Source organism: Dama dama, chromosome 25 (genome assembly GCF_033118175.1).
Source record: "Dama dama isolate Ldn47 chromosome 25, ASM3311817v1, whole genome shotgun sequence".
Classification (NCBI taxonomy): domain Eukaryota; kingdom Metazoa; phylum Chordata; class Mammalia; order Artiodactyla; family Cervidae; genus Dama; species Dama dama.
In genome coordinates, this window is record NC_083705.1 from 45,155,263 (window position 1) to 45,171,719 (window position 16,457).

At 38.7% G+C, this 16,457-nt stretch overlaps 1 protein-coding gene across 4 annotated transcripts in view; it reads left to right on the forward strand.

Annotated features, from left to right (window-relative positions):
- RANBP3L (RAN binding protein 3 like) overlaps positions 1-16,457 on the forward strand; it is a 50,842-nt gene that overhangs the window by 11,229 nt on the left and 23,156 nt on the right. For all 4 annotated transcript variants that reach the window (XM_061129582.1, XM_061129584.1, XM_061129585.1 and 1 more), the window contains exons 2-4: positions 14,462-14,520; positions 15,208-15,247; positions 15,749-15,826. In XM_061129582.1, the coding sequence (XP_060985565.1) occupies positions 14,462-14,520; positions 15,208-15,247; positions 15,749-15,826 (177 nt within the window). The remainder of the gene's footprint in view (positions 1-14,461; positions 14,521-15,207; positions 15,248-15,748; positions 15,827-16,457) is intronic.

Consider the following 16,457-nt stretch of genomic DNA (forward strand, 5'->3'; position numbering starts at 1 on the left):
GTGAAGAGTGATTTAATTACTACTAATATGGTATTTTGTGTCAAAATCACCTATTCAATTTTAGCAGAGCAGTGAACACTAGAGAATTACTTAAAATTAACAGACACCATTTTAAACCTGTATAATACTTATCTTCAACATGCCATGAAACCCAGACTATATTTCCATTCCCTCCTCCCTCAGCAAAATGGAGAGACCCACTTCTAACATATGGAAGCATTTTCACACTGCAAGATATTCTGAGGGGAAAAGATGTGATTTATAAATGCTGTCAAATGCAATATGTATTTCCAAATGGCTCTGAGTGGACTAGGAACAGCACAGGACACGTTCTGCATCTTTATTACCCCATGGGCACAAAGGAAGGAACGGTGGAGAGGAAGAGCCAACAGCCCTTTCTAGCATTGTCAATCCAGAGGGCGCATGTTTGCTGCTGACAAACATGTCCACGTCGTTGAAGATGACAGGTAACCTGATCACAAAAGCATACTTATTTTATATTCTCTATGTAATATTTATAGATAAAATAACACCTTCAAATTATGGAGAAATTGGGTGTGTTTTGTCAAAAGTAGTGCATTCTTCTGAGTCATTTTTGCCAGTGGCTGAAAATAAAGTTTTTTTTTTTTTATTTAGGTTTATTAAACCATGTTTATTAAAACATGGAGGTTTTAAATTGCTAGGCTCACCATGCCATTTGCCTGCCCATATTCTCGAACAACCCTCTTAAAAGTCAGAATACAAACAGAAAATGGTAAGAGTAAGTGACGCATCTTGCATGTTTACAGATGGCAAAACAGAAGTGCAGGAAGATACACACAGTCTGGGATGACATATCAACCCGTCTCGTATAGACTACAGAAGCAGGAGGGCTACTGCAGCACAGGTACATCACAGAATCAGAAGAAAAACTGTGAAGTAGACGTTTAACTAAGCCAAGAGGGAGCCTTCCTTAGAGGAAAAACCATGAGGTTTGGAGTCGGCTCTCATGTATTTTGGGGCTTCCTGGTTGATGCTAGTGGTAAAGAACTTGTCTGCCAGTGCAGGAGACATAAGAGACCCAAGTTCAATCCCTGGGTCAGAAAGATTCCCTGGAGGAGGGCATGGCAACCCACTCCAGTATTCTTGCCTGGAGAATTCTGTGGACAGAGGAGCCTGGTGGGCAATGGTCCATAGGGTTGCAAAGAGTCGGACACGACTGAAGTGGCTTAGCACGCACACACACTCGTGTGTTTTAGTCTAAGATTTCTAAGTACTAGCTGTGTGATCTTGTGTACCTTTTGTAATTCTGAAGCCTTAGCTCTCTCATGATCCAAGGGTCTAATAACTTACCTCTTGAGGATTATATCATGTAGTAAGAGCTGCAGTTTACTGAGCATTTCTCACATGCCAGGTACTGGAGCTTAGCATTTTACCTACATTACCTCATTTAATCCTTACAACTTTGTCAAGTCTTACTATCCCTATTTAATTACAGATGAGTAAATTTGGGCTCAAAGGGTCAAATGACCTGCCTTAGCTCACAAAGTGAGCTAAGGAGCTCACACAGGAGATGGGATTTTAATTCAGTCTGGTTTTTGGCAAAGTTTAGGTTTTTGTTTTTGTTTAGGTTTTTAAAACACACTTCCTGCCACTGGTAGTCATTTATTTAGTCACCAAAGATTAATATATTTAAAGATATTTTATAACAGGTGAAGTGTGATGCAAATATACATTTTCACATTACACATATGCATAAAAGAAGCACCATGGGAGATCAGCAAGGTCTAACTTTTAGGTCATGTAAAGTTAAATATTTCAAAAGGCAAAAGGTTAAAAAATAGTCATGATATGCATAAGCATGCCATATGGTACTGTTTTAAAAAGAAAGAAATAATTCGAAGAGTCATGTTTTGACAGTGAAACAATAGTAAAATTTAATGGAGTATGCTGTGTAGGCTGTTGAAAACATCTGTTGGAAAACAAGAAGGTCGTGAAACCGTTCAACTCACTGATCATTCCCCAGTATAAAGCACACTGCACATGACAACCATGTCTTTTGGGATCCATTACAGAACTCTCAAAAATATAAAGCCAGTTTCTTCCATCATCACTGTGTTTTGATCAACAGTGATATTGCTAGGTGCTCTGTATCAAATGACTTAATGAAAGTTCTCTGTTTTTTAAAATCTGTGAACTTCTACGTTTATGATGACATTATGCATGCATGTTTAGTCATGTCCAACTCTTTGTGACCCAATGGACTGTAGCCCGCCAGGCTCCTCTGTCCAGGCAAGAATTGTGGAGTGATTTGCCACTTCCTTCTCCAGGGGAGCTTCCCGACCCAGGGATCGATCTTATGTGTCCCGCATCTTCTGCACTGCAGATGGATCTTTTACCAGGGAAGCCCTATAATGACATTAGTGAAGTAAATGGTTTTAAGAAATGAGAGTTTGCCTTCAATTGAATTGTTTCTACTGCAAATTTCCATATTCTAAAATGCAAATGAAACCAAGTCACTGACCATAGCCCACTGTCACTTATGACTGGATTATAAACTAAGCAGAATGATTTGGTGTTGATGTTAGGGTGAGGTGTTTCAGGGCTTTGGTCCCACCTCCAGAAGGGTAGCAAGGTCTCTGTGTGATACAGCCTCTGGTTCTTTTTGGTTCTGGCTCACATCAGATACTTTATTTTTGTGTCTTTTTGGTTCTGGCTCACATCAGATACTTTATTTTTGTGTCTTTGTTTTTCAAAACTGATCTGTGTCTAGATTTTATACCAACATACAAACCAGGCAAAAGGAGAAGGGGGTGGCAGAGGATGAGATGGTTAGATAGTACAATCAACTCAATGAACATGAGTTTGAACAAACTCCGGGAGGTAGTGAAGGACAGGAAAGCCTAGTGTGCTGCAGTCCATGGGGTCACAAAAAGTCAAACATGACTTAGTGACTGAACCACAGCAACAACACAAACCAGTGGATAAAAGAGTCTAAAGTCTTTGGAATTTACAATGAATGGATCTTGTGAAGATTAGCAGCATAAGAAGCAGATGAATTCAAAAAGTGGGATGGATTAGACAAAGTTCTTGGTGGTAATGGTTGTTTTCAGTGGATTGAGAGACAGTTTTCTCATCTTCTTCTCCAATGTCCTTTTTGGAATGCCCCATTCTGAAAATGAGTCATTTATCAGTGTGGTATTGATGAGAAAAAGAATAGCTACCTTTGTTTTATTCTTTTTTTCTCAAGTGTGTGCTCACAATGAATCAAAAAGTGCTAGATTTCTTAGAGTAGGCAATTTATAACTCCATTTCCAACAAAAATCTAGAACAGTTCAAAAAATTCACAACTGGGTTGAAAAAAGTCAGTGTTCTCTCCTTTTACTTCATATAATAATATGCTCAGACGCTTAGTCGTGTCTGACTCTTTGTGACCCCATGGACTGTAGCCCGCCAGGCTCCTCTGTTGATGGATTCTCCAGGCAAGAATATTGGAGTGGGTAGCCATTTCCTTCCCCAGGTGATCTTCTCACCCAGGGATCAAACCTGGGTTTCCTGCATTGCAGGTGGATTTTTTACCAACTGAGCCACCAACGAAGCTCCCTTTGACTTCATATACTGTACTTATTACAACATGCTTGCATTCATAGTACAATTGGCTATAACTCAAGCAGGGACGACCAGGCTGGAATTGTTCCAACAGCATCCATTTCTCTTGTGTCTCAAGTTGAGCTGGTGCTTTGTGAGGTTCAACTTGGCAATTTCTGGTATGAATCGCCTGTTTCCCTCTGGGGTCCTGATTATTTTACCTTCAAGTCAGTCAGTACAAAGCATCTGATAAAGGAGAATCAAGACTGTCCCATCATAGTTAACAATGACTGTGGCTTTACCATCTCCTTTTATAAAGACATATTTTTAAAAATATTTTGGTGGGTAATTTGTTATTCAGCCATGGCTTTTGCATTTTTACAGAGTTCCTCCATAGATAGCTAGAGATGAGTACAGAATGTCTTATGTCTATAGTTCCGTCATGAATTGGCACAGATTCCTTTTTCTTTTGGGGCTGTAAGTTGTCATTTGTTCAAACTATCTTATAATAATTTATTTAATATTTATAGATTTGAAGCTTTTTCAAAATCAAGATTGTGATTCAGACCTTCTACATCTCTTCTTCCTGAGGTTCCATAGAGAGATTAAGATCACCTACCATAATTTATCTTTTTTCTACAAAATATTTTTATAGTTGAGACTTTAGATGTTTTAAATTCCTGTTGAAAAATCTTTGTACTCTGTCAAAATGACGTAGTTTGTGCTTTCAGGCTAAATTTTTGCTTTGCAGAAATAAGCATTTTAACATTTTGGATATTTAATAAACCCAAGCCAAAATATTTTCTAAAAAAAATTTCCTTTACTCAAATTTCAGACATATTATTAAAACAGAAGAACGAAAATGCATCAGAGAGGAAATCATTCTTTGTTTCAAGCAGAATATCTGAATGACTGATTTCAATATCCTAACTACAGACATTTCTTTTTAGGTCTTCAGAGTAGCCCTTGACTTCATCTTATACTGAATCAAGATAATCATAGTATGTGGTTTGAGTAGTAATTAATATTCACTGTCAGGTTACTCAAAATGTCTGGAGGTTTAGCCACTAACTCCACAAGAGTCTCCACTTCCATCTTCCTAGATTTGGTCTCAGTGGGCAGACACCTAGAGGTGCTTGAGAGGACTTTTCCTCAAACAAGAGCACAAACCAGCTGTGGATTTTGTAAAATGCAGATTCTGAGGCAGGAGGTCTGGGACGGGGCCCAAGAAACTGCATTTCTATCAAGTCCCGGTCAATGTTGCTGGTCTGTATGGACCACACTTTGAGGAGCAAGGACCTCTAAAACTATCAATGGACCATGACTATGGCCTGAATTCTGAAACTTCCTGATATTAAAAAATAAAAAGAAAGAGGACTGCAACAAGGAGAAGTGAGAAGAAAACCAGGGATAAGAATAAGGTAATGAGTGAAAGGAAAAGGAAAGACCTTTGAGGAACAATGAGAAAATTTCCCTAGAGCTAACAGGGTAGCTAGGTGATGGCAGTGTCATAGGACTGGAGGGGAGGAGGGCAGGGACGCTAACTTTGAGAGTCTTCTGTGCAGTCTGTGCTCTGACATATTGCCATATGTTTAGGCATGCATGTATCCATATGGATGTATATACCTGGATATGTGTAGGTGGTTTAGTCGCTCAGTCCTGTCTGACTCTTGCAACTTCACGGACTGTAGCCCGCCAGACTCCTCTGTTCATGGGATTCCCCAGGCAAAAATATGGGAGTGGGTTGCCATCTCCTTCTCCAGGGGATCCTCCCAACCTGGGGATCTAACCCGAGTCTCCTGCTTTGCAGGCAGATTCTTTACTGACTGAGCCACCAGGGAAGCAGATATGTGTAGGGATGTGTGTGTATATGGCAGATGGATGGATAGAAATTCTGCCTTGCTCCAAAAAAGTTTGAAGAAGCTGTTCCAGGTAGTCACACATGCACACATGGCTTCACTCTTCATTCATAACAAGCCTTTGAAAATATATACCAAGAGAGATGAGAGAGCTAAGCCTTGTGAAAGTGAAGTCGCTCAGTTGTGTCTGAATCTTTGCGACCCCATGGACTGTAGCCTACCAGGCTCCTCCACCCATGGGATTTTCAAGGCAAGAGTACTGGAATGGGTTGCCATTTTCTTCTCCAGGGGACCTTCCCAACCCAGGGATTGAACCCTGGTCTTCCGCATTGTAGGCAGATGCTTTTACCATCTGAGCCACCAGGGATGTCCCTCTTTTTAAAGCACATCTCTAGGATTATCTGACTTCATAACTCTAAAATCCATGCTGTGAGCAGTTGAGAGAGCCAGACACGAGTGAAAGAGGAGAAGAGTACAGTGACATAAAGGACAGGACTGGAGCCTGGGGTGAGACTGTGCACAGAAGAAATGAGAAAAGAGGATGTGGCAGAGACACGTGGGAAGATCCAGGAGGAAAGGGAGAGGAAAACGCAGGGCCCCAGTCCAAGTGGATAATTCCCCTAGTAGCAATTAGAGGTGAGCCATTTGGCAATGCCCAGTCTTCCCAGGGGTACTGTTGCCACTGTCTTTCCTGCCAAGATTGTTTCCACAACCTTTTCAGCCCTAGTTGCATTAGCCTGGTTCTATCCAATCTGGAGAACTGAATTTTCACCTTAACTATTCTAAACTACCAAGCAAGATGAAGCAGTCTGCCAGATTCTAGGTGGGAGAAGCTATATAGCAGAAACCAGGGGCCCCTGGAGCTGCCTGCCCCCATGCCCACTGGGACTCAGTCAAAGGCACTCCGTTCTGTCTCTTCCTTCTCTTCCAGATCTGCTTTTGGCTCAGTGGATACTTTCAAACCTCCTCCTTCGAGATGGCTGAAAATCCTCCACTTATTTTTCTACATGAAATAGCTTTGTCAGAGACCGAGTGCAATTAAATATATTAGGGGGGAAAGGTATGAACAAGACCTTACAACTCACCCAAAATTTGGGGGGAAATGATGGTACACATTAGAACGGGGAGAAAAGGAGTGTATATTTACTGTTAACACTGACCATACATTACCTTAGAATCCTGAAGAACAAAGCTCCATCATTAGGCATCATGCACAAGATTGCATTCTTGTTTGGAGATGTGAAGGAGTGTTTTGAATGAAGGTGAAGGACAAGAACATAAAATGCCTTTCAATAGATTAGACAGCTTTATGAAGAGTAGATCTTTAGTCATTCAGAGGTTTTTATTGCACTCTGAACCCAGTGAATCAGTCTTGCTGACACCTTTACTTCCATATATTTCTATGCAAAGAACAGTTAGATCTAAGAAATAAGATACTGGATGCTTGTTAAGCAATATAACTCAATAAGAAGTCTATCATTGGTCAGGAGCATGAGAATTGTCCTTCAATCATGGCTGTTTGACACTATGGTAGAAAAAAATTATTTTTAAACTTAGTTTTTCTTTTTCCAAAAGCCCTGGTTATACGAAGGTTAATACAAAAGACAGCTGTGAGTTGGATGCTGTTACTTCTGGGGACCCAGAAAAAAGGCAGAGAAAGGAGCAAGGAGGAGATTGCAACCACGTGATTTAAGGAACCAAATAGTCCTACAAGACTTTTCTAGAAAAAAATTGCAGTCTCCTCCTTGCTCCTTTCTCTGCCTTTTTTCTGGGTCCCCAGAAGTAACAGCATCCAACTCACAACTGTCTTTTGTATTAACCTTCATATAGCCAGGCTTTTCTGATAACTCAGTTGGTAAAGAACCTGCCTGCAATGCAGGAGACCCTGGTTCAATTCCTGGGTTGGGAAGATCCACTAGAGAAGGGATAGGCTACCCATTCTAGTATTCTTGGGCTTCCCTTGTGGCTCAGCTGGTAAAGAATCTGCCCACAATGTGGGAGACCTGGGTTTGATCCCTGGGTTGGGAAGATCCCCTGGAGAAGGGAAAGGCTACCCACTCCAGTATTCTGGCCAAGTATATAACCAAGTACCAGGCATTTAGTGCTACCTCTTTATATTTATACATCTATTTTTAATACCTCTTTTAAAAATTTTAATACCCCTTTATATTTATGTTTAGGTGCTAGTGGTTTGGAACTATGGGAGAATTTAGGTTTCTTTCATAGATTTCTCTGACCCCTTCAACTACTACCACCACCACATGTACACTTTTCATTCCCCCATCTTCCCAAAATCATTATATTAGAAGTCTGATTACATCAATATTCAGTAATCATATCACTGTAACCATGTAATATATTTTGATTACTTTTCTTTTACTGCTCAAATTTTGTTTCCTCTGGATTTAGTAATTGTGTCATAGTTTTGTTTTGTTTTCTCAGTTCTCCCCGTACTAGTTGCCAGTCAATCCCCAAACTTTCAAATGATCTAAATATCATTTCAAAATATTCAGTTACTTGAGATATTCAACTGCTTTTAGTTCCATCTTTTTGGAGACTTCTTTTCTAGCATTTCTTCAGGGACCTCCCCCATGGTGGACTGATTTTTCTCTGCCATTGGTGTACTGTGGTCATCCTGGGCTATCCTCTCACCATTTTCCTAGAGGTTGCCTTCATCTCTTCTTGAGTGGGTGCCCCTGTTTCTTGGCTCCTTAGTTTACCAGCTCTTTTTGTAAAGCACATCCTTTAGAGGCATCCTGAGACGGGGTGTATACGGGATACATATTTTGAGAGTTTACCATTGGAAATGTTTTTATCATGTCATTACACTTACTCAATACTTTATATTAGCACATAGTTTTAGATTGGAAATCTTTTCCCTTCAGAGCGTTAAAAGCATTGCTCCTTTGATTTCTTATTTTAAAAAATTTTATTGGAATATAGTTGCTTTACAATGTGGTGTTATTTGCTGCTGTACAGAAAAGTGAATCAGCTATGCATCTACATATATCCCCTCTTTTTTAATTTCCTTCGCATTTAGGTCACCACAGAGTCTTGAGTAGAGCTCCCTGTGCAGCGCAGTAGGTTCTCATTAGTTACCTATTTTATACGTAGTGTCAAGTGTTTCTCTGGACAAGAGAATGGCAACCCACTCCAGTATTCTTGCCTGGAGAAGCCCATGGACAGATGAGCCTGGGGGCTATAGTCCATGGAGTCACAAAGAGTCGGACATGACTAGCGACCAACACTACTACTGTCAAGGGTTTATATGTCAATCCCAATCTACCAATTCATCCCATCCTCCTGCCTTTTCCCCTTGGTGTCCATACATATTCCTACATCTGTGTCTCTATTTCTGCTTTGTAAATAAAATAATCTATACCAATTTTTTACAGGATTGTTGTTGTGACTCTGAAAACCATTCTGACACCTGACTCTTTGTATGTGACTTTGCTCCCTTCTCTGTGCCAATAGGACCTTTTCTTTGTAGTGTTCTAAGATTTCATAGGTATTGTTCTGTCTTCATATATTGTTCTAAGTATTATATTGGCTCTTTCAAACTGGAAAGTTAGGTCTTTTGATTTGGGGGAATTTTAACGATTTACCTGTTGATGATTTCATCCCATCCTTTTCCTTTATTCTCTTTCTCTAGAGCTTCTATTCGGAGAAGGCAATGGTAACCCACTCCAGTACTCTTGCCTGGAGAACCCCATGGATGGAGGAGCCTGGTAGGCTACAGTCTATGGGGTCGCTAAGAGTCAGACATGACTGAATAACTTCACTTTCACTTTTCACTTTCATGCATTGGAGAGGGAAATGGCAACCCACTCCAGTATTCTTGCCTGGAGAATCCCAGGGACAGAGGAGCCTGTTGGGTTGCTGTCTATGGGGTTGCACAGAGTTGGACATGACTGATGTGACTTAGCAGCAGCAGCAGCAGAGCTTCTATTAGGTATTGAAGTGGTTCTTGGATTGGTGATCTGAGTTTTCTTATATATTCTCATATTTTTCATTTCTGTTTTTTGCTCTGCTATCTGGGCTATTTACACAATTTTATTCTCCAAATCTATTAATTTTTTAAGCCAGTATTGATTCTTTTGATACATATTTTAAAGTCTAAATTTCTAAAAGCTTATTCTTGCTCTGTATTGCTTTTTCTAAAAAAATAGTATTCTGATTTTGCTTCATGGATGTTTCATATTTGTGTATTAATTATATGCTTATTACACATATAATTTTAATATATATATTATGCATGAAAATAAATTATATACATATAATTTTATAAAATATACCTTAAGCTCTCTGTATAGTCTTTTCCCTCAAATTTCCTTTCCTCCAGTTCACTCACTCAATCACTGAATTTTTATGTCTGGTGACCCTTGATTACCTGCTTATATTTAAGAAAGGGGCACTCACTAAAAAGCTCATTGGCGGCTATGTGCACTTGAATTGGAGACTCATCATCTGGTTTGATCTTTCACCAATAAATCCCTTTGTCAGTATCTTTTGTTCCTCTTCTTTGGGGCTGGCCAGGCTCTCCAGAGAAAAATCCTATAATTTCCTGCCTAAAGGAAGTAAACCTGGCTGCCACCGTTCTGTGAGCTGAGTAGAGAGTGCTCAGAACTTTAATATTTTGTATGCATGATAGGCAAAATAACAGCTCCCTAAAGATATCAATATCCTAATGCCCAGAACCTATAAATGTGTACCTTATATGGCAAAAGAAACCCAGTAGATGTTAAGGATCTGAGATGGGGGGATTATCGTAGATGATTTGCATAGGCACACTGCCTTCACAAAGGTCATCATAGGACAAAGAAGGAGGTGACTGTCAGAGTCCCAGAAGGAGATATGATAGTAGAAGCAGACACTGGAGTGATGTGGGGCCATAGATCAAGATATAAGGTGGCCTCAAGAAGCTAGAAAAGCAAAGGACATGGAGTCTTTGCTGAACCTCCAGAAGGAACACAAACCTGCTGGCCCAGTGTAGACTTCTGGCCTCCAGAACTTTAAGATTATAAATTTGTATTGTTTTAAAGAACCAGGCTTGTCCTAATTTGCTATAGCAACAGCAGGAAACTAACAGAGGATGTAAACTTTCACCTAATGCCCATCTTTTCATTATAGAACCTCCACTTTAAGCTTTGTCTGCTGTTTCATCTTTTCTAGGGAGGAACCCTTGAGTCTTCCTCTTGAGTGAGAGGGGAACAGTTGCTTGGTTCTCAAATAGACAAAACTACTTCCTATTTTCAGCCAGTCTTTACTTCTGCTTCCAGAAATACTCAGTGATACCCATCCTTGGACTTTCGGTAGCTCTGTGGGGAGTCAGCCAGCTTGCCTCTTTAGTAGCCCCACAGCTGGCTTAAGGGTATCACTTATTCTTCTACTTTATAGCTTCCAAAATTCTGTCACCATTATTTGCCTTCAGTTTTCATTGTCTTTGTAGTACCTCTCTTCCCTGCTCTCTGGTTCCCCAACCAAAAAAAATTACCCAAGCCTTTATTATTGCTTCATTGTGATTTCTGACATAGTAGAGGTACATATGCATGATCAATCAACATTGGCAAGGTTAAAAAAAATGTTAAGTGCTATGATTTTATACTGATTTTTCCCTGGTGTGATACTGGATGGTATGTATTATACACTGAGAACATAATATTATGCTGGTAGAGTTGTAGGTATGTTAGTATGACCTGTGGGAGCTAAGAAAATGATTTTATAGGAGGGCGCTCTGGGTTTAAAGGCTTTTCTCACTTACTACTAGTGTGACTTTGAGCAAATTGCTTAACGGAGCCTCAGTTTCCTCATCTGAAAGTATCTGGAAACATGGTAGAAACCACATTTAATCCACAAATAAATTTAAAGAATGAATTTAGACAAGGTGACAGATAAAAGTGCGTGGCCACAGTATTCCTCCATTGTGGAGCAGAAATACAAGTGAACTGAGACTGACTCAGTTATATAGATAGTACTTTCTGTGCCCCTCCTGTATGTAACAGGCTTCCCAGGTGGCTAAGTGGTAAAGAATCTGCCTGCCAAGCAGGAGACACAGGTTTGATCTCTGTGTCAGGAAGATTCTTTGGAGCAGGAAGTGGCAACCCACTCCAGTATTCTTGCCTGGAGAATTTCATGGACAGAGGAGCCTGGCAGGCTACACAGTTCATGGGATCGCAAAGAGTCGGAGACAACTTTGGGACTAAACCATCACACTTCTACATTACAAGTACTTAATACAACATTTGTGGGATGAATGAATGTCTTCTCTTAATGAAGCATTTCAGAAAACAACAATGTATATAGCCATTCTTTAAATGCGACATGAACCTTAAAACAGGCAAAACAAAATTTTTTAAAGTCTTTAAAATTTTTCTTCCCCGTCTCCTTATTTTCATTCCCTTTAACAGAGGACTGTATTTTAAGCTTTTAATTGTTCCATTTTCCTGAAAAAATCATGGATGTGAGATTAAGAAAGAGATCAAGAGCAATCTTGTCAGTTCTCCTCTAGAATTTAGACTATCCTCCTAGGTTTCTTATTTCCTCTCCCTCATTCCCTTCCCCCTCTAAGCCATTTTCCACACAGCAGGCAAAGTGATCTTCAAAAACAAAATACATATCAGAGTGAATCACTCCCCCACTTAAACTCTCTTATCAGCTTTCTATCTTTCTTGGAATAAAAAAAAAAACTCCTTGGCACAAACTGCAAGACTTCTCAAAACTCCATTTTCATCTTTAGCCTCATCTTATACCACTGTCCTCTCTCTCTTGCCTTGCAAAGTATCTTGGGTATAGTCACTCCTCAATACATATTTGTTGAATAAGTGGATTAATTAGCAAGTGATCAATGAAACTATTAGAAAGAAAAAGGGATAAAATTTAAAATATACCACTTTAAGGACCATGATCTTATTTTCAAGTTTTCCTATTGGGTCAGGTAAGAAAACTTCTGTGAACCTAACAGCTTGATAAGTGTTTACTTTTAATTTTGTCTTTGGAGTCAAAGGACAGCCTTGGGAGAGGAGATAACTAACCTCCTTTCTAACTAATAGATAACTAACTAACAGGTAACTTTCTAACAGGTAACTAACTTGCTTTCTAACTAATGAGCTGGACAGTGTTAGGGAGAGAAGATGGCTACAGTGAGGCTAATAACCCTTCAGCCAGACAATGTGTATCTAGTAAATATATATATATATATATATATATATATATATAATCAATAAATATTTGTTGATATGATGAATAAAAATTGCCTTCCTACTTTACCATATGCCCTCCAAACTGCAAGTAACCCTGTATAATTTCCTACTTAATGCTGCCACCGAAGATTACTTCTGCCTGTTTTTAGTTCTTTTTTTTTCTTTTTGATATAGGAAAAGTCAACTTGCTATTTGTTTAGAGTTAGGTCAAGTCATACTACTTTAAGGATGACTATTCTAAGTCCAATTTAGAAGAGGACCATTTAGTATTCTAGTTTATAAGTATTTCACTACACATTCACAAAAACCATTTTCTTTCAAAGTCATTAGAGATCTCACTTCTTACATCCAATGTAATGGCTGAAAAAGGAGCCTGTTCTAAGAAAGAATGAAGAGTTGAGCTACAGTTTAATCTAGATGGCGATGCCAATATGTTGTTGAGTATTTTCTGCTGTGGTTCACTTGGCTCCAAGGGCAGACAGCACAGGAAGCACTTGCATAAAAAAAGATGAAACTTATCTCGCTGGACTGAAAGAAGGTACCCAAGTCCACAGGGGCCCAGGAGCTGGCAGTGGGTGGTCTGGCAGAGTTTTGACACACTATTATGGGATAAGATTGTGGGTAACTGGAGAATCCCTTTTTGGCATATAAAAGATGTAATTATCTGGTAGTTCCTCGAAATTCTTCAGCTAGACTTCTGTTTATTCAGCCAGTGATGGCAAATTACCTCAGCTTCTATACCAGGACAACACATCAGTAATGGCTGCGGGAAGTCTAAAATGAGAAAAGTTCTGAGGTCATATTTGGATTTAACCAGAAAGTGCAGTCATAAGTTAGCCTGTCAGCTGTGAGTTTTGGAATCAAGATTGGTGTCACACCACATATTGAATATCCTTTCTTTCAAGCTTTTTTTGGGTGTTGTCAAAATCTAGGTAATTATATCTAAAAATCCATTTAATTTTCACATAAGCTCATAAGTAAGTACTGTTATAATCTTTTTTTGGGGGGAGGGGGGAGGAAAAAACTAAAGGTATAGGCATATTGTTTCCAAAAGTATGTTGTCAATTACTGATGGAATTTATATTTGAACACATGCCTTCCTAACTCCAGAGCCCAAGCTTTTTACAACTATATAATCTTCCCCATGAATTTTAGAATACTGATATTTAATGCTGTCATTACTCATTTATGCCCTAGAGTGAATGAGCTCCTTTCTATCATTACCTAAGATAGGAAAATATGAAAGATTAATAAGGTTAGAAGGGCTGAAGACAAATTAGTTACTTTACAGCACTGTTTAAAACTGATTCTTAGTCTAAATATGAAAACATGACTTAGTATATATCTACTCTAGTCGAGGAAATATGAATTAATTCTGGATCTTTTAAGTATATCTATACCATTTATATTTGAGATCCAACCCAAGTAGAAGTACTATTTTCAGATGTGATTTCTCATCCTTTGAAATTTTTTATTTAAAAAATTTTAAAAAATATATATTTTATTTTTTATTTTAAAAGTGTTAGTCACTGTGTCATGATGAGTTTCTAAATGCAGGTAATTGTATTTTGTTTTCCTTAAACACTTAAAGGATGTTCTTTTAATGGAGTGGTCTCTCTATTTATGGAAACATATTACTTCCCCCAAGTATTTCTTTCTGTAATTAACTGTTAAAATCATTTGTAAATATGCCAATTAAACCATTCATATAAAACAGTTTGGAGTTTCCCAAAGGCAGGGGAAAATACAAAACCAAAATATCTTCAAGTATTTTTAGTTGGTGTTAGAAATGTCAGTGTGTTGTTTGATTTCTTAAATGTTCTTTTTCTTTTACAGAAAAATCTATCATTGCTCAACCAATATTTGTTTTTGAAAAGAGAGAACAAACTTTTAAGGTAAGGTCAAGTTACTTTTCTTTGTTTGATTTTTACTTTGACAAAGAAGACTGTATTTTGAGAAGTTGGCTGTACTAAATGATATCACTGCTGCATAAATTTATTCTTTTGCACATAGCAAGAGTTGGAACTCAGAATATTTACATAGTAGGGATTTACTGATAGCAATCTGGCTGAAATGGGAAGGCAGAGACCTTACCCCGAAACTATGGATAACATAATTTTTACCAAAATTATCTGGTTTTTTTTGGAGTGACTGGGAAGGGGGAGGGACTGAAAGAAATTAGAAGAGTTAAGGCTCATCATGGGTCCTGACCACTGACCTAGCTTAAAATGGATATAAAATAAGTTCTAAACTGCAATATATGATTCAAAAGAAATCTCAAGGACTCCATTTGCTCTTTGCAGTCTCATACTAAAATCACTTGCTCTGAAAGACATGATAGTATTGGTAGCATTCTAACTTCAGTTTAACTAGTATTTTGTTGTTACCCATTATTGCTTATGGAGACAATTTACCCTACTACCCCCAAAACTAAAGAAAAACCCAACCCCTAGTGAGCTGCTTTTCCTAGCCTAGCTGAAAAGACCTGGCTTTTGAGAACTCTCTTACGAAGTGACAGGGTGGAAATGTGATTTGAAAATAGCAAACACTCAGCCCTCATTGGCAGTTTTGCTTCCTTCCAGAGGCCTGCAGAAGACATCCTGTATGAAGCAGCAGAACGTGGTAATGATTTGTATCTTATATTTCAAAAGCAAACTTTTTATCAAGAAACAAGCAGGCAAAAACATTTTGACATGTGGCACAGACTATATAAAATCGAATCATTTTTTCTTGTTTTTAAGCACACTGATAGACTGGCTTTTGTTTTGAAAGATGACATACAGGTCCCTGAGAATATTATGTTAGCAATACTAAAAGCCTCTGAATCTCCACTGCTTGTCCTCCAACCTTCCAAAAACATTCTCTATACAATTTCAGAATTTGTATATAATTTTTTGTCAAAGCCACTTGTTTCTAACTGCTTCACAGTACGATGATATGTCTGTCAGTTTATAATGACCAAGCTATTAACCCCAATATTTAAAACTGAGTTTCAGGAATTAACATGTTGTCAAACAATGATATATGTAGAGAAAAGGAAATTATATTTCTCCTCTAATATTGTGGATTGAAACTAATTTGTTATTGCAATCAATTTTACCCTCCACATTGAATTTCTTACAGAATGCAATGAGTTTTCAAGAAAGCGTTTCCGGGCTTCATCTTTTACTTGGCATACTACGGATTCTCAGAACCAAGGAGGTAGGTATAGCCTGGGCTGTTGAGTGTTCACTGCTATGTGTATTCTGAGTGTGATACGACTAGGAAATTTTCAGACAGGAAATGTTTAAAAATATACCCATTGGATGGTGTTTCTAATATATTGTTATGTGAAAACAGCAGTCTATAGAATACAGTGAGTTATCATTTAAAATTCAACTTAGCAACATCGGAAAAAAAGACCGAAAGGATATAAGCCACGATGTTAATGGTTATCTTAGATAAAATGGGACTACAAGTTATTTCTACACCCACCTCCCTTTGTATTTTGCTGTGTTCCTAAAGTTTCTGCATTACAGAAACTAGCTACAGAATTAACTTAACAATTAGGGCAAACTGCAATTTCCTTCTAAGGAAGCCTGGAAAATCCCATGGACGGAGGAGCCTGGTAGGCTGCAGTCCATGGGGTCACTAAGAGTCAGACACGACTGAGCGACTTCACTTTCACTTTTCACCTTCATGCATTGGAGAAGGAAATGGCAACCCACCCCAGTGTTCCTGCCTGGAGAATCCTAGGGACGGGGGAGCCTGGTGGGCTGCCGTCTATGGGGTTGCAGAGTCGGATACAACTGAAGCGACCTAGCAGCAGCAGCAGCATCTCCTTAAACAGATG